This window comes from Lissotriton helveticus, chromosome 8 (assembly GCF_964261635.1).
Source record: "Lissotriton helveticus chromosome 8, aLisHel1.1, whole genome shotgun sequence".
Taxonomy (NCBI): domain Eukaryota; kingdom Metazoa; phylum Chordata; class Amphibia; order Caudata; family Salamandridae; genus Lissotriton; species Lissotriton helveticus.
The window spans coordinates 6,269,875-6,289,011 of record NC_136069.1 but is presented as its reverse complement, the minus strand read 5'-3'; the positions used below and the strand labels follow the sequence as shown (position 1 = coordinate 6,289,011).

General features: G+C 53.2%; 1 protein-coding gene across 5 annotated transcripts in view; it reads left to right on the top strand.

Annotated features, from left to right (window-relative positions):
- SPAG17 (sperm associated antigen 17) overlaps window positions 1–19,137 on the top strand; it is a 1,244,773-nt gene that overhangs the window by 660,192 nt on the left and 565,444 nt on the right. For all 5 annotated transcript variants that reach the window (XM_078656351.1, XM_078656349.1, XM_078656348.1 and 2 more), the window contains one exon: window positions 17,559–17,675. In XM_078656351.1, the coding sequence (XP_078512477.1) occupies window positions 17,559–17,675 (117 nt within the window). The remainder of the gene's footprint in view (window positions 1–17,558; window positions 17,676–19,137) is intronic.

Sequence of the window (19,137 nt, the reverse complement as noted above, 5' to 3'; positions counted from 1 at the left end):
TCCCAAAGATGAGGACTTTCATCTCGTCCGTGTTGAGCTTAAGACATCCATTCAGCGACGTTCATCATACATCTGTGGAAGTTGGTTCTGGTGGTGGAGGGGTCTTGTGAGGGTAAATCTCTTCAAGCAGCAGGCTCTGAACTCCAATACTTTGTGGACAGTCATATCAATTTGTAGAAGCCTTAAGTGGGCGTCGATCCAGTTTGCATTGGTCTTGGTTTTGGACTATGTGTGCAGAGAGAAAGGTGTGTTTGATGCTTTGGTCTGGACCTCTGGCCACTGTTGGCATGGCGAATGATGCTGGAGCACTGCATCAGACTGGAATACGGGATATGACACTTTGAGTAGTTACAATCATTGTGAAGCAAAGGGCATCAAGCAGCCACAGTTCCTCCAACTTTTAAGCAAACTGTAAAAAAAAAAGAAAAAGTAAAAAAAAAAACAGCCACGTTTTCGTTGAGGAAATTAGAAGAAAAGTTTGCTTTTGCCCAGCAGCCCCCCGTCGTTACAGTGGGCTCCAATTGTAGTGAGTCCCAATTTGCACCCTTCCTCATTAATTATGAGGGAGGTCGGATTGCAGCTCGCTGCAATATGGGATATTAAGAACCAAACTATTAGCACACAGGTCGGTCCTTAAAATTGTTTACTGGTCCCAAAAATACTAATCGTAAATTGTGACTGGTAAATGGTACATTTGGCCCTCTGTTAAGTAACTTCATTTTTTATAAGCTGAACAGAGGAAACTGTTTGCCTCCTTGTCATTTATCACCAAGAGCCAGTATTTCCTGCGGCTGAAGTAACCTCAGGTGGCATTTGATAGACCATGTGGTTTTAAGACAACTGTAACCGAACCGTCCATGAACTGAACCTCATCTCATGTCAAGCAGTAGAAATGTCAGGCCCCTCTTGACATCTAAAATGAGTGCCATATAAATGGACTGGAGAACTTGGAGTGGAGGCACACAATGTCATTTGTGATGAGCTGCAAACCTCACCCCTTTGCAGAAGCAGCAGTATTACAGAGAAGCATGTGGTGGAGGGGGGTAACTCTCTAGCCATCTTTGATCTGGACAAAGTCAACCCATCCCTCAGCCCTACCACCCTGGATGAAATCCCCAATCCAGCACAAGACTTGCAGACTGAGAAGAGCGTGAGTCTGTGGGTTCCTGCCAAGTAGTAAGAGTGACACCATCAGGTGACCACGCTTGTGTTCAAGCGTAGCGTTGAAACCTGAAGGTTCAGACAGGCAGCTCACCACACACACATATCTTCAGACCATTCACTGGCCTTCATCCGTCCCTCACTCATGACATGTTGCCCCAACAGGTGCCAGGGGTCACAATCTTTCCATTTCACAACTTAGTACAACACACCACATACCACCTCAGACCGGAAGGTCCTGTTATCAGTCCCCCAACACATACTCAGAAAGGAGGTCCCTCTCAGAAAGAGAGCAGACCGAGCTGAAAAGAGCGGACATGAACGTACAGTACTGCCAGGGCAGATCTCACTGAGAGCGAACGGAGCTGAAGTGAGCGGACATGAACCCACAGTGGTGCCAGGGCAGATCTCAGATTGAGAGCGGACCGAGCTGAAGAGAGCGGACATGAACCTACAATGGTGCCAGGGCAGATCTCAGACTGAGAGCGGTCTGAGCTGAAGAGAGCGGACATGAACCTACAGTGGTGCCAGGGCAGATCTCAGACTGAGAGCGGACCGAGCTGAAGAGTGCGGCCATGAACCTACAGTGGTGCCATGGCAGATCTCAGACTGAGAGCGGACCGAGCTGAAGAGAGCGGACATGAACATACAGTGGTGCCAGGACAGATCTCAGACTGAGAGCGGACCGAGCTGAAGAGTGCGGCCATGAACCTACAGTGGTGCCAGGGCAGATCCCAGATTGAGAGCGGACCGAGCTGAAGAGAGCGGACATGAACCTACAGTGGTACCAGGGCAGATCTCAGATTGAGAGCGGACCGAGCTGAAGAGAGCGGCCATGAACCTACAGTGGTGCCAGGGCAGATCTCAGACTGAGAGCGGACTGAGCTGAAGAGAGCGGACATGAACCTACAGTGGTGAATGGGCAGATCTCAGACTGAGAGCGGACCGAGCTGAAGAGAGCGGATATGAACCTACAGTGGTACCAGGGCAGATCTCAGATTGAGAGCGGACCGAGCTGAAGAGAGCGGACATGAACCTACAGTGGTACCAGGGCAGATCTCAGATTGAGAGCGGACCGACCTGAAGAGAGCGGACATGAACCTACAGTGGTGCCAGGGCAGATCTCAGAATGAGAGCGGACCGAGCTGACGAGAGCGGACATGAACCTACAGTGGTGCCAGGGCAGATCTCAGACTGAGAGCAGACTGAGTTGAAGAGAGCGGACATGAACCTACAGTGGTGCCGGTGCAGATCTCAGAATGAGAGCGGACTGAGCTGAAGAGAGCGGACATGAACCTACAGTGGTGCCGGTGCAGATCTCAGAATGAGAGCGGACTGAGCTGAAGAGAGCGGACATGAACCTACAGTGGTGCTATGGCAGATCTCAGACTGAGAGCGGACTGTGCTGAAGAGAGCGGACATGAACCTACAGTGGTGCCAGTGCAGATCTCAGACTGAGAGCAGACTGAGCTGAAGAGAGCGGACATGAACCTACAGTGGTGCTATGGCAGATCTCAGAATGAGAGCGGACTGAGCTGAAGAGAGCGGACATGAACCTACAGTGGTGCCAGGGCAGATCTCAGAATGAGAGCGGACCGAGCTGACGAGAGCGGACATGAACCTACAGTGGTGCTATGGCAGATCTCAGAATGAGAGCGGACTGAGCTGAAGAGAGCGGACATGAACCTACAGTGGTGCTATGGCAGATCTCAGAATGAGAGCGGACTGAGCTGAAGAGAGCGGACATGAACCTACAGTGGTGCCAGGGCAGATCTCAGAATGAGAGCGGACTGAGCTGAAGAGAGCGGACATGAACCTACAGTGGTGCCAGGGCAGATCTCAGAATGAGAGCGGACTGAGCTGAAGAGAGCGGACATAAACCTACAGTGGTGCCAGGGCAGATCTCAGACTGAGAGCGGACCGAGCTGAAGAGAGCGGACATGAACCTACAGTGGTGCCAGGGCAGATGTCAGACTGAGAGCAGACTGAGCTGAAGAGAGCGGATATGAACCTACAGTGGTACCAGGGCAGATGTCAGACTGAGAGCAGACTGAGCTGAAGAGAGCGGACATGAACCTACAGTGGTGCCAGTGCAGATCTCAGACTGAGAGCGGACCGAGCTGAAGAGAGCGGACATGAACCTACAGTGGTGCCAGTGTAGATCTCAGACTGAGAGCGGACCGAGCTGACGAGAGCGGACATGAACCTACAGTGGTGCCAGTGCAGATCTCAGACTGAGAGCAGACCGAGCTGAAGAGAGTGGAAATGAACCTACAGTCGTGCCAGTGCAGATCTCAGACTGAGAGCGGACCGAGCTGAAGAGAGCAGATATGAACCTACAGTGGTACCAGGGCAGATCTCAGACTGAGAGCGGACCGAGCGGAAGAGAGCGGCCATGAACCTACAGTGGTGCCAGGGCATATCTCAGACTGAGAGCGGACCGAGCTGAATAGAGCGGACATGAACCTACAGTGGTGCCAGGGCAGATCTCAGAATGAGAGCGGACCGAGATGAAGAGAGCGGATATGAACCTACAGTGGTACCAGGGCAGATCTCAGACTGAGAGCGGACCGAGCTGAAGAGAGCGGCCATGAACCTACAGTGGTACCAGGGCAGATCTCAGAATGAGAGTGGACTGAGCTGAAGAGAGCGGACATGAACCTACAGTGGTGAACGGGCAGATCTCAGACTGAGAGCGGACCAAGCTGAAGAGAGCAGGCATGAACTTACAGTGGTGCCAGGGCATATCTCAGACTGAGTGCGGACTGAGCTGAATAGAGCGGACATGAACCTACAGTGGTACCAGGGCAGATCTCAGAATGAGAGCGGACCGAGATGAAGAGAGCGGACATGAACCTACAGTGGTGCCAGGGCAGATCTCAGACTGAGAGCGGACCAAGCTGAAGAGAGCGGATATGAACCTACAGTGGTGAACGGGCAGATCTCAGACTGAGAGCGGACCGAGCTGAAGAGAGCGTATATGAACCTACAGTGGTGAACGGGCAGATCTCAGACTGAGAGCGGACCGAGCTGAAGAGAGTGGATATGAACCTACAGTAGTGAACGGGCAGATCTCAGACTGAGAGCGGACCGAGCTGAAGAGAGCCGGCATGAACCTACAGTGGTGCCAGGGCAGATGTCAGACTGAGAGCGGACTGAGCTGAATAGAGCGGACATGAACCTACAGTGGTACCAGGGCAGATGTCAGACTGAGAGCAGACTGAGCTGAAGAGAGCGGACATGAACTTACAGTGGTGCCAGGGCAGATCTCAGAATGAGAGTGGACTGAGCTGAAGAGAGCGGACATGAACCTACAGTGGTGAACGGGCAGATCTCAGACTGAGAGCGGACCAAGCTGAAGAGAGCAGGCATGAACTTACAGTGGTGCCAGGGCATATCTCAGACTGAGTGCGGACTGAGCTGAATAGAGCGGACATGAACCTACAGTGGTACCAGGGCAGATCTCAGAATGAGAGCGGACCGAGATGAAGAGAGCGGACATGAACCTACAGTGGTGCCAGGGCAGATCTCAGACTGAGAGCGGACCAAGCTGAAGAGAGCAGATATGAACCTACAGTGGTGAACGGGCAGATCTCAGACTGAGAGCGGACTGAGCTGAAGAGAGCGGATATGAACCTACAGTGGTGAACGGGCAGATCTCAGACTGAGAGCGGACCGAGCTGAAGAGAGCGTATATGAACCTACAGTGATGAACGGGCAGATCTCAGACTGAGAGCGGACCGAGCTGAAGAGAGTGGATATGAACCTACAGTAGTGAACGGGCAGATCTCAGACTGAGAGCGGACCGAGCTGAAGAGAGCCGGCATGAACCTACAGTGGTGCCAGGGCAGATGTCAGACTGAGAGCGGACTGAGCTGAATAGAGCGGACATGAACCTACAGTGGTACCAGGGCAGATGTCAGACTGAGAGCAGACTGAGCTGAAGAGAGCGGACATGAACCTACAGTGGTGCCGGTGCAGATCTCAGAATGAGAGCGGACTGAGCTGAAGAGAGCGGACATGAACCTACAGTGGTGCTATGGCAGATCTCAGAATGAGAGCGGACGGAGCTGAAGAGAGCGGACATGAACCTACAGTGGTACCAGGGCAGATGTCAGACTGAGAGCAGACTGAGCTGAAGAGAGCGGACATGAACCTACAGTGGTGCCAGGGCAGATCTCAGACTGAGAGCGGACCGTGCTGAAGAGAGCGGACATGAACCTACAGTGGTGCTATGGCAGATCTCAGAATGAGAGCGGACTGAGCTGAAGAGAGCGGACATGAACCTACAGTGGTGCTATGGCAGATCTCAGAATGAGAGCGGACTGAGCTGAAGAGAGCGGACATGAACCTACAGTGGTGCCAGGGCAGATCTCAGAATGAGAGCAGACTGAGCTGAAGAGAGCAGACATGAACCTACAGTGGTACCAGGGCAGATCTCAGATTGAGAGCGGACCGAGCTGAAAAGAGCGGACATGAACCTACAGTGGTGCCGGTACAGATCTCAGACTGAGAGCGGACCGAGCTGAAGAGAGCGGACATGAACCTACAGTGGTGCCAGGGCAGATCTCAGAATGAGAGCGGACCGAGCTGACGAGAGCGGACATGAACCTACAGTGGTGCCAGTGCAGATCTCAGACTGAGAGCAGACCGAGCTGAAGAGAGTGGAAATGAACCTACAGTCGTGCCAGTGCAGATCTCAGACTGAGAGCGGACCGAGCTGAAGAGAGCGGATATGAACCTACAGTGGTACCTGGGCAGATCTCAGACTGAGAGCGGACCGAGCTGAAGAGAGCGGCCATGAACCTACAGTGGTTCCAGGGCAGATCTCAGAATGAGAGCGGACTGAGCTGAAGAGAGCGGACATGAACCTACAGTGGTGCTATGGCAGATCTCAGAATGAGAGCGGACTGAGCTGAAGAGAGCGGACATGAACCTACAGTGGTGCTATGGCAGATCTCAGAAGGAGAGCGGACCGAGCTGAAGAGAGCGGACATGAACCTACAGTGGTGCTATGGCAGATCTCAGAATGAGAGCGGACCGAGCTGAAGAGTGCGGCCATGAACCTACAGTGGTGCTATGGCAGATCTCAGACTGAGAGCAGACTGAGCTGAAGAGAGCGGACATGAACCTACAGTGGTGCCGGTGCAGATCTCAGAATGAGAGCGGACTGAGCTGAAGAGAGCGGACATGAACCTACAGTGGTGCTATGGCAGATCTCAGAATGAGAGCGGACCGAGCTGACGAGAGCGGACATGAACCTACAGTGGTGCTATGGCAGATCTCAGAATGAGAGCGGACTGAGCTGAAGAGAGCGGACATGAACCTACAGTGGTGCTATGGCAGATCTCAGACTGAGAGCGGACCGTGCTGAAGAGAGCGGACATGAACCTACAGTGGTGCTATGGCAGATCTCAGAAGGAGAGCGGACCGTGCTGAAGAGAGCGGACATGAACCTACAGTGGTGCTATGGCAGATCTCAGAATGAGAGCGGACTGAGCTGAAGAGAGCGGAGATGAACCTACAGTGGTGCTATGGCAGATCTCAGAAGGAGAGCGGACCGAGCTGAAGAGAGCGGACATGAACCTACAGTGGTACCAGGGCAGATGTCAGACTGAGAGCAGACTGAGCTGAAGAGAGCGGACATGAACCTACAGTGGTACCAGGGCAGATGTCAGACTGAGAGCAGACTGAGCTCAAGAGAGCGGACATGAACCTACAGTGGTGCCAGGGCAGATCTCAGAATGAGAGCGGACCGAGCTGACGAGAGCGGACATGAACCTACAGTGGTGCTATGGCAGATCTCAGAATGAGAGCGGACTGAGCTGAAGAGAGCGGACATGAACCTACAGTGGTGCTATGGCAGATCTCAGACTGAGAGCGGACCGTGCTGAAGAGAGCGGACATGAACCTACAGTGGTGCTATGGCAGATCTCAGAATGAGAGCGGACTGAGCTGAAGAGAGCGGACATGAACCTACAGTGGTGCTATGGCAGATCTCAGAATGAGAGCGGACCGAGCTGAAGAGAGCGGACATGAACCTACAGTGGTGCCAGGGCAGATGTCAGACTGAGAGCAGACTGAGCTGAAGAGAGCGGACATGAACCTACAGTGGTACCAGGGCAGATCTCAGAATGAGAGCGGACTGAGCTGAAGAGAGTGGACATGAACTTACAGTGGTGCCAGGGCATATCTCAGACTGAGAGCGGACCGAGCTGAAGAGAGCGGACATGAACCTTCAGTGATGCCAGGGCATATCTCAGACTGAGAGCGGACTGAGCTGAAGAGAGCGGACATGAACATACAGTGGTGCCAGGGTAGATCTCAGAATGAGAGCTGACCAAGCTGAAAAGAGCGGACATGAATGTACAGTGGTGCCGGTGCATATCTCAGACTGAGAGCGGACCGAGCTGAAGAGAGCGGATATGAACCTACAGTGGTGAACGGGCAGATCTCAGACTGAGAGCGGACCGAGCTGAAGAGAGCGGATATGAACCTACAGTGGTGAACGAGCATATCTCAGACTGAGAGCGGACCGAGCTGAAGAGAGCGGACATGAACCTACAGTGGTGCCTGTACAGATCTCAGACTGAGAGCGGACCGAGCTGAAGAGAGCGGACATGAACTTACAGTGGTGCCAGGGCATATCTCAGACTGAGAGCGGACCGAGCTGAAGAGAGCGGATATGAACCTACAGTGGTGAACGGGCAGATCTCAGACTGAGAGCGGACCGAGTTGAAGAGAGCGGACATGAACCTACAGAGGTGCCAGGGCATATCTCAGACTGAGAGCGGACCGAGCTGAAGAGAGCGTAGATGAACCTACAGTGGTGCCGGTACAGATCTCAGACTGAGAGCGGACCGAGCTGAAGAGAGCGGACATGAACTTACAGTGGTGCCAGGGCATATCTCAGACTGAGAGCGGACCGAGCTGAAGAGAGCGGACATGAACGTACAGTGGTGCCAGGGTAGATCTCAGAATGAGAGCTGACCAAGCTGAAAAGAGCGGACATGAACCTACAGTGGTGCCGGTACAGATCTCAGACTGAGAGCGGACCGAGCTGAAGAGAGCGGACATGAACTTACAGTGGTGCCAGGGCATATCTCAGACTGAGAGCGGACCGAGCTGAAGAGACCGGACATGAATGTACAGTGGTGCCGGTGCATATCTCAGACTGAGAGCAGACCGAGCTGAAGAGAGCGGATATGAACCTACAGTGGTGAACGGGCAGATCTCAGACTGAGAGCGGGCCGAGCTGAAGAGAGCGGATATGAACCTACAGTGGTGAACGAGCATATCTCAGACTGAGAGCGGACCGAGCTGAAGAGAGCGGACATGAACCTACAGTGGTGAACGGGCAGATCTCAGACTGAGAGCGGACCGAGCTGAAGAGAGCGGATATGAACCTACAGTGGTGAACGAGCATATCTCAGACTGAGAGCGGACCGAGCTGAAGAGAGCGGACATGAACCTACAGTGGTGCCTGTACAGATCTCAGACTGAGAGCGGACCGAGCTGAAGAGAGCGGACATGAACTTACAGTGGTGCCAGGGCATATCTCAGACTGAGAGCGGACCGAGCTGAAGAGAGCGGATATGAACCTACAGTGGTGAACGGGCAGATCTCAGACTGAGAGCGGACCGAGTTGAAGAGAGCGGACATGAACCTACAGAGGTGCCAGGGCATATCTCAGACTGAGAGCGGACCGAGCTGAAGAGAGCGTAGATGAACCTACAGTGGTGCCGGTACAGATCTCAGACTGAGAGCGGACCGAGCTGAAGAGAGCGGACATGAACTTACAGTGGTGCCAGGGCATATCTCAGACTGAGAGCGGACCGAGCTGAAGAGAGCGGACATGAACGTACAGTGGTGCCAGGGTAGATCTCAGAATGAGAGCTGACCAAGCTGAAAAGAGCGGACAGGAACCTACAGTGGTGCCGGTACAGATCTCAGACTGAGAGCGGACCGAGCTGAAGAGAGCGGACATGAACTTACAGTGGTGCCAGGGCATATCTCAGACTGAGAGCGGACCGAGCTGAAGAGACTGGACATGAATGTACAGTGGTGCCGGTGCATATCTCAGACTGAGAGCAGACCGAGCTGAAGAGAGCGGATATGAACCTACAGTGGTGAACGGGCAGATCTCAGACTGAGAGCGGGCCGAGCTGAAGAGAGCGGATATGAACCTACAGTGGTGAACGAGCATATCTCAGACTGAGAGCGGACCGAGCTGAAGAGAGCGGACATGAACCTACAGTGGTGAACGGGCATATCTCAGACTGAGGGCGGACCGAGCTGAAGAGAGCAGATATGAACCTACAGTGGTGCCAGGGAATATCTCAGACTGAGAGCGGACTGAGCTGAAGAGAGCGGACATGAACCTACAGTGGTGCCGGTACAGATCTCAGACTGAGAGCGGACCGAGCTGAAGAGAGCGGACATGAACTTACAGTGGTGCCAGGGCATATCTCAGACTGAGAGCGGACCGAGCTGAAGAGAGCGTATATGAACCTCCAGTGGTGAACGGGCAGATCTCAGACTGAGAGCGGACCGAGTTGAAGAGAGCGGACATGAACCTACAGAGGTGCCAGGGCATATCTCAGACTGAGAGCGGACCGAGCTGAAGAGAGCGTAGATGAACCTACAGTGGTGCCGGTACAGATCTCAGACTGAGAGCGGACCGAGCTGAAGAGAGCGGACATGAACTTACAGTGGTGCCAGGGCATATCTCAGACTGAGAGCGGACCGAGCTGAAGAGAGCGGACATGAACGTACAGTGGTGCCAGGGTAGATCTCAGAATGAGAGCTGACCAAGCTGAAAAATGCGGACATGAACCTACAGTGGTGCCGGTACAGATCTCAGACTGAGAGCGGACCGAGCTGAAGAGAGCGGACATGAACTTACAGTGGTGCCAGGGCATATCTCAGACTGAGAGCGGACCGAGCTGAAGAGACCGGACATGAATGTACAGTGGTGCCGGTGCATATCTCAGACTGAGAGCAGACCGAGCTGAAGAGAGCGGATATGAACCTACAGTGGTGAACGGGCAGATCTCAGACTGAGAGCGGGCCGAGCTGAAGAGAGCGGATATGAACCTACAGTGGTGAACGAGCATATCTCAGACTGAGAGCGGACCGAGCTGAAGAGAGCGGACATGAACCTACAGTGGTGAACGGGCAGATCTCAGACTGAGAGCGGACCGAGCTGAAGAGAGCGGATATGAACCTACAGTGGTGAACGAGCATATCTCAGACTGAGAGCGGACCGAGCTGAAGAGAGCGGACATGAACCTACAGTGGTGCCTGTACAGATCTCAGACTGAGAGCGGACCGAGCTGAAGAGAGCGGATATGAACCTACAGTGGTGAACGGGCAGATCTCAGACTGAGAGCGGACCGAGTTGAAGAGAGCGGACATGAACCTACAGAGGTGCCAGGGCATATCTCAGACTGAGAGCGGACCGAGCTGAAGAGAGCGTAGATGAACCTACAGTGGTGCCGGTACAGATCTCAGACTGAGAGCGGACCGAGCTGAAGAGAGCGGACATGAACTTACAGTGGTGCCAGGGCATATCTCAGACTGAGAGCGGACCGAGCTGAAGAGACTGGACATGAATGTACAGTGGTGCCGGTGCATATCTCAGACTGAGAGCAGACCGAGCTGAAGAGAGCGGATATGAACCTACAGTGGTGAACGGGCAGATCTCAGACTGAGAGCGGGCCGAGCTGAAGAGAGCGGATATGAACCTACAGTGGTGAACGAGCATATCTCAGACTGAGAGCGGACCGAGCTGAAGAGAGCGGACATGAACCTACAGTGGTGAACGGGCATATCTCAGACTGAGGGCGGACCGAGCTGAAGAGAGCAGATATGAACCTACAGTGGTGCCAGGGAATATCTCAGACTGAGAGCGGACTGAGCTGAAGAGAGCGGACATGAACCTACAGTGGTGCCGGTACAGATCTCAGACTGAGAGCGGACCGAGCTGAAGAGAGCGGACATGAACTTACAGTGGTGCCAGGGCATATCTCAGACTGAGAGCGGACCGAGCTGAAGAGAGCGTATATGAACCTCCAGTGGTGAACGGGCAGATCTCAGACTGAGAGTGGACCGAGTTGAAGAGAGCGGACATGAACCTACAGAGGTGCCAGGGCATATCTCAGACTGAGAGCGGACCGAGCTGAAGAGAGCGTAGATGAACCTACAGTGGTGCCGGTACAGATCTCAGACTGAGAGCGGACCGAGCTGAAGAGAGCGGACATGAACTTACAGTGGTGCCAGGGCATATCTCAGACTGAGAGCGGACCGAGCTGAAGAGAGCGGACATGAACGTACAGTGGTGCCAGGGTAGATCTCAGAATGAGAGCTGACCAAGCTGAAAAATGCGGACATGAACCTACAGTGGTGCCGGTACAGATCTCAGACTGAGAGCGGACCGAGCTGAAGAGAGCGGACATGAACTTACAGTGGTGCCAGGGCATATCTCAGACTGAGAGCGGACCGAGCTGAAGAGACCGGACATGAATGTACAGTGGTGCCGGTGCATATCTCAGACTGAGAGCAGACCGAGCTGAAGAGAGCGGATATGAACCTACAGTGGTGAACGGGCAGATCTCAGACTGAGAGCGGGCCGAGCTGAAGAGAGCGGATATGAACCTACAGTGGTGAACGAGCATATCTCAGACTGAGAGCGGACCGAGCTGAAGAGAGCGGACATGAACCTACAGTGGTGAACGGGCAGATCTCAGACTGAGAGCGGACCGAGCTGAAGAGAGCGGATATGAACCTACAGTGGTGAACGAGCATATCTCAGACTGAGAGCGGACCGAGCTGAAGAGAGCGGACATGAACCTACAGTGGTGCCTGTACAGATCTCAGACTGAGAGCGGACCGAGCTGAAGAGAGCGGATATGAACCTACAGTGGTGAACGGGCAGATCTCAGACTGAGAGCGGACCGAGTTGAAGAGAGCGGACATGAACCTACAGAGGTGCCAGGGCATATCTCAGACTGAGAGCGGACCGAGCTGAAGAGAGCGTAGATGAACCTACAGTGGTGCCGGTACAGATCTCAGACTGAGAGCGGACCGAGCTGAAGAGAGCGGACATGAACTTACAGTGGTGCCAGGGCATATCTCAGACTGAGAGCGGACCGAGCTGAAGAGAGCGGACATGAACGTACAGTGGTGCCAGGGTAGATCTCAGAATGAGAGCTGACCAAGCTGAAAAGAGCGGACATGAACCTACAGTGGTGCCGGTACAGATCTCAGACTGAGAGCGGACCGAGCTGAAGAGAGCGGACATGAACTTACAGTGGTGCCAGGGCATATCTCAGACTGAGAGCGGACCGAGCTGAAGAGACCGGACATGAATGTACAGTGGTGCCGGTGCATATCTCAGACTGAGAGCAGACCGAGCTGAAGAGAGCGGATATGAACCTACAGTGGTGAACGGGCAGATCTCAGACTGAGAGCGGGCCGAGCTGAAGAGAGCGGATATGAACCTACAGTGGTGAACGAGCATATCTCAGACTGAGAGCGGACCGAGCTGAAGAGAGCGGACATGAACCTACAGTGGCGAACGGGCATATCTCAGACTGAGGGCGGACCGAGCTGAAGAGAGCAGATATGAACCTACAGTGGTGCCAGGGAATATCTCAGACTGAGAGCGGACTGAGCTGAAGAGAGCGGACATGAACCTACAGTGGTGCCGGTACAGATCTCAGACTGAGAGCGGACCGAGCTGAAGAGAGCGGACATGAACTTACAGTGGTGCCAGGGCATATCTCAGACTGAGAGCGGACCGAGCTGAAGAGAGCGTATATGAACCTACAGTGGTGAACGGGCAGATCTCAGACTGAGAGCGGACCGAGTTGAAGAGAGCGGACATGAACCTACAGAGGTGCCAGGGCATATCTCAGACTGAGAGCGGACCGAGCTGAAGAGAGCGTAGATGAACCTACAGTGGTGCCGGTACAGATCTCAGACTGAGAGCGGACCGAGCTGAAGAGAGCGGACATGAACTTACAGTGGTGCCAGGGCATATCTCAGACTGAGAGCGGACCGAGCTGAAGAGAGCGGACATGAACGTACAGTGGTGCGAGGGTAGATCTCAGAATGAGAGCTGACCAAGCTGAAAAGAGCGGACATGAACCTACAGTGGTGCCGGTACAGATCTCAGACTGAGAGCGGACCGAGCTGAAGAGAGCGGACATGAACTTACAGTGGTGCCAGGGCATATCTCAGACTGAGAGCGGACCGAGCTGAAGAGACCGGACATGAATGTACAGTGGTGCCGGTGCATATCTCAGACTGAGAGCAGACCGAGCTGAAGAGAGCGGATATGAACCTACAGTGGTGAACGGGCAGATCTCAGACTGAGAGCGGGCCGAGCTGAAGAGAGCGGATATGAACCTACAGTGGTGAACGAGCATATCTCAGACTGAGAGCGGACCGAGCTGAAGAGAGCGGACATGAACCTACAGTGGTGAACGGGCAGATCTCAGACTGAGAGCGGACCGAGCTGAAGAGAGCGGATATGAACCTACAGTGGTGAACGAGCATATCTCAGACTGAGAGCGGACCGAGCTGAAGAGAGCGGACATGAACCTACAGTGGTGCCTGTACAGATCTCAGACTGAGAGCGGACCGAGCTGAAGAGAGCGGACATGAACTTACAGTGGTGCCAGGGCATATCTCAGACTGAGAGCGGACCGAGCTGAAGAGAGCGGATATGAACCTACAGTGGTGAACGGGCAGATCTCAGACTGAGAGCGGACCGAGTTGAAGAGAGCGGACATGAACCTACAGAGGTGCCAGGGCATATCTCAGACTGAGAGCGGACCGAGCTGAAGAGAGCGTAGATGAACCTACAGTGGTGCCGGTACAGATCTCAGACTGAGAGCGGACCGAGCTGAAGAGAGCGGACATGAACTTACAGTGGTGCCAGGGCATATCTCAGACTGAGAGCGGACCGAGCTGAAGAGAGCGGACATGAACGTACAGTGGTGCCAGGGTAGATCTCAGAATGAGAGCTGACCAAGCTGAAAAGAGCGGACATGAACCTACAGTGGTGCCGGTACAGATCTCAGACTGAGAGCGGACCGAGCTGAAGAGAGCGGACATGAATGTACAGTGGTGCCGGTGCATATCTCAGACTGAGAGCAGACCGAGCTGAAGAGAGCGGATATGAACCTACAGTGGTGAACGGGCAGATCTCAGACTGAGAGCGGGCCGAGCTGAAGAGAGCGGACATGAACCTACAGTGGTGAACGGGCATATCTCAGACTGAGGGCGGACCGAGCTGAAGAGAGCAGATATGAACCTACAGTGGTGCCAGGGAATATCTCAGACTGAGAGCGGACTGAGCTGAAGAGAGCGGACATGAACCTACAGTGGTGCCGGTACAGATCTCAGACTGAGAGCGGACCGAGCTGAAGAGAGCGGACATGAACTTACAGTGGTGCCAGGGCATATCTCAGACTGAGAGCGGACCGAGCTGAAGAGAGCGTATATGAACCTACAGTGGTGAACGGGCAGATCTCAGACTGAGAGCGGACCGAGCTGAAGAGAGCGGACATGAACCTACATTGGTGACGGTGCAGATCTCAGACTGAGAGCGGACCGAGCTGAAGAGAGCGGATATGAACCTACAGTGGTGAACGGGCAGATCTCAGACTGAGAGCGGACCGAGCTGAAGAGAGCGGACATGAACCTACACAGGTGCCATGGCAGATCTCAGACTGAGAGCGGACCGAGCTGAAGAGATCAGACATGAACCTACACAGGTGCCATGGCAGATCTCAGACTGAGAGCGGACCGAGCTGAAGAGAGCGGATATGAACCTACAGTGGTGAACGGGCAGATCTCAGACTGAGAGCGGACCGAGCTGAAGAGAGCGGACATGAACCTACAGTGGTGAACGGGCATATCTCAGACTGAGGGCGGACCGAGCTGAAGAGAGCAGATATGAACCTACAGTGGTGCCAGGGAATATCTCCGACTGAGAGCGGACTGAGCTGAAGAGAGCGGACATGAACCTACAGTGGTGCCGGTACAGATCTCAGACTGAGAGCGGACCGAGCTGAAGAGAGCGGACATGAACTTACAGTGGTGCCAGGGCATATCTCAGACTGAGAGCGGACCGAGCTGAAGAGAGCGGATATGAACCTACAGTGGTGAACGGGCAGATCTCAGACTGAGAGCGGACCGAGTTGAAGAGAGCGGACATGAACCTACAGTGGTGCCAGTGCAGATCTCAGACTGAGAGCAGACTGAGCTGAAGAGAGCGGACATGAACCTACAGTGGTGCCAGTGCAGATCTCAGACTGAGAGCGGACCGAGCTGAAGAGATCAGACATGAACCTACACAGGTGCCATGGCAGATCTCAGACTGAGAGCGGACCGAGCTGAAGAGAGCGGATATGAACCTACAGTGGTGAACGAGCATATCTCAGACTGAGAGCGGACCGAGCTGGATAGAGCGGACATGAACCTACAGTGGTACCAGGGTAGATCTAAGACTGATAGCAGACCGAGCTAAAGAGAGCGGATATGAACCTACAGTGGTGCCAGGGCATATCTCACACTGAGAGCAGACCGAGTTGAAGAGAGCGGGCATGAACTTACAGTGGTGCCAGGGCAGATCTCAGACTGAGGGCCTGATTTTGAGATTGGCGGAGGACATTACTTCTGCCATCACGAGGGACCTCGGCCACTAAATCTGGAGATGTCTGCCGGCCCCATGGACAACTTTCTACATTGACAGGAACTGCTGTGTTGGCGTTTTCTGACAGAATGGGACAAGCTGGACAGAGAGTAGTGTCAGCCAGGATGGCCGGCCATTAAACTTTTGAAATTGTTTTGTTTTTCAAAAGTGTGAGTTTGTTTTTGAAAAACAACAAACTACTGACCCTCACACACTGGTAGTTTACTTCCAGGTTGTGGGTGTGATTTGGGGCTTTTGCCTGTACCGCTAGCAATTTGTCAGTGACAAACAATAAAGAAAAGTCTTTACACTGTCCACCCTAGCTAGGACGGACAGTGTACTATCATTCTTCCAGTGGCCTCATCTGCGTCCGGCTGTTGGAGGTAGTATTCCATCGATGGAGCCCATGGGGGTTCTGCTGATGGAACACTTAGGTCTACCCATCTCTAAATGAGTTGTGCCAACCAAGGATTTGGCGGTAATGGGACTTCACCATGTTTGAGATGGAATATCCTGTTCACCGTACTGTAAATCGGGCCCTTTATCTGTTATGAATTGATGAAATAGGGTTAGAAATGGTTCTTACAACCCCTGTGAAAGAACATGAAGACAAATCTCTTCAAGATTGTCAAATATACAAGTTTGACAAGGGAACACTTAAAGTATAGCAGAAAATGGAACATGCAGACCTAAAAGACTCCCGGTTCCACCTGGGAAGACAGCAACATCTGTGACCAGGAGTCCCCTGCAATATGTGAAATATCCGTAAGTGTATTCACCAGTCATTGCGCACTTAAGAGTGGGCATATCCACTCCTCCCCTGCCCTGCTCCATTAGCAAAGCAGCCCCGCCCACCCACAATGGCTTGAAAGCAGTGGGGGGGGCTCCTCCACTATAGCGAAGGAGCAGCCACTGCTCTCAGGTCCCTCATCCCCACACAGTCATCATTCGCTGCTTCCAAACCTACGGACTAGCAACACCACAAGTGAAGTATCCCCCATGCCCAGCGTCTGACAATCAACCTCTACTCTTAGAACATTGCAAATTACAGACAAGAATCCACCGCCAACATCCATCAGAATCGAGGACTGGTCCGAAGGTGCTGGCAAAACGGTAAGTACTGTTGCAGTGTCCCGCCTCCCCACTCCACCCTCACACATCACCGCTGCTGCCGCAGGAGCCAGTGAGTACTGAACGATGGGAGCCGCCTTCATTTCTCCATTTGATGAGTCCTGTGTCTGACTCCCAAGGAGCAGCTTGTGGCTTTTCTGTCATTCACCCACCCTTGGGCCCACCATGTATTTCATCCCTGATCCGGCCAGGCCAAAGGCGAGAAATATGGAAAGCAACACATAGTTTTGTGATTCATTCCACAAATGGAAAGCTCACGATTGTGACTGCTAACACTCAGGGAATCGCTTTAAGTTCTACTCTCTCATCACAACAGAAGTATTTGAGATATTGTCTGCACCTATGACCCCTGACCCCCATGCTTTGCCTCCCAGCCCTACTTGTTTATTTCCTAAGGTTTGAAAACAGAATGTATTCCATATTTCTGTATTTCATCCCCTGAGTTAATCCACTGCCCTTTGAGTAATAATGCAGCTTGACTGCGTCGCCCGGCTACTGGTTTGAATCAAGGCGTTCTATTTTCTAGCAACAACATGTCTGTTTTTCATTTCATGTTTTTCAGGTGACGGAAGAGACTGATATCCAGGAAACCGACTTAAAGGACATAGAGAGATCCCGACTGCGGTGTCTGACTGATTGGCACTATGCGGAGCACCTGGAGCCCGCCCTCCTGGCCCAGGTAGGTCTAAGATGTGGTCTGCATGAGAGGATGGGTGGAAGTTGGTGTGAGCTGTGGATGGGTCGTGTCACAGGCACATGACTGACTATAGGAAGGATGGCCAGGTGAACTCAGGACCAGGCCAAATATCCTTCTTTCCACTCTCCTACTCTTCCTCGTCGCAGTCTTTTCCTGTGTGTGAGGTGAGTCCACCTCACACGAGAGGTAACCCACTGCCCTAAGCACAGTAGCAGGTCCCTCAGCTCACAGAGACAGGGTTATCCTTCTCCATAGCTGCCTGCAGCCTTTCTCTGGCACTGTGGATACCAGTATCCCTTTGGAATTGAGCCAATCAGAGGTATCCTATGGTGTAAAGTGAGCTCACCTCACAAAACAGGAAGCCCACCACCCTAAACAAAATATCCAGACCCTGAGCTCTTCAGGCAAGGCAATACTTATTCACTGCGGTTTGCAGCCTTTCTCAAGCATTATCTACACTGGTGTCTCTTTAGAACTGCACTGACCAGAGGTATCCATGCTGTAAAGTGTTTCGCCTTTGCACTTTGGTGCAGAACATAAACTGTTGAAATTCGTGCACCCCCAGGAATGACTTATTCTTCTGCATCTACGAACCTGGAGTGACCACTGGATGTTTCCCTGCCCCATGCGGGGCTTCAAACACAGAAGGGTGACTGACCATACTGGACACTGTCCCCTTTCCCAGGCTGGACACTCCCACGTCTTGCCTGGGGTGACCTGGAGAGTTGTGTCTACATGGTCATCCCACCCATGCCTATGCCGGGCCCATAGAGTACAGCATTGAGTGTTTGTTCACCTGAACGCCCTGCATGTCAAGGGGTCACTTTGATCAGGAGTCCGGTGGAAGCAGTAGCTTCAGGGGTCCTGTTACCCAGATCTCCTTCACTCCTCTCTGGTGGTCCCACTCTTCTACCAGAGGAAGGCTCAGCTGAGCAGGAGAAGTGGTGTGGTGTCCCTCGAACACTGACGCGTCATCAAATATTGTACATGGTGGGAGATGGGGAAATAGAGTTTGCGTCATGGGTCCACTCTCCGAATGTGGTGCGGGGTCTCGCGGCTCCGTGGACTAATAGATCCACTGCAGGAAACTATGTCTGACCTCAAATCCCTGCAGATCCACTCAGACATGCATCCTCCTGGGGTTGACTTCAGTGGTACATTCAGGTGGATAGTAATAAACATCTGTTAGTTGTGTCCAAGATACCTTCAGATATAGACACCACTCGTTGTGTTACGTTATGTGATGTGATGTCATGTTGTGTTATGTTATAGTCCGTGCTGTAGAAGATAAGTGCAGAGGCCTTCACTCATCAAGTAGCGCATGGGATGGGAGACTCTATATTAGTGCAGCACAGAACCAGTGCCTTGGTCTGCTCTGGGGTCCTGACGCCCTATCCAAGGGCTCTTGGGCCAGGAGGGGGTGCCCTGGACTCATGACACCCCA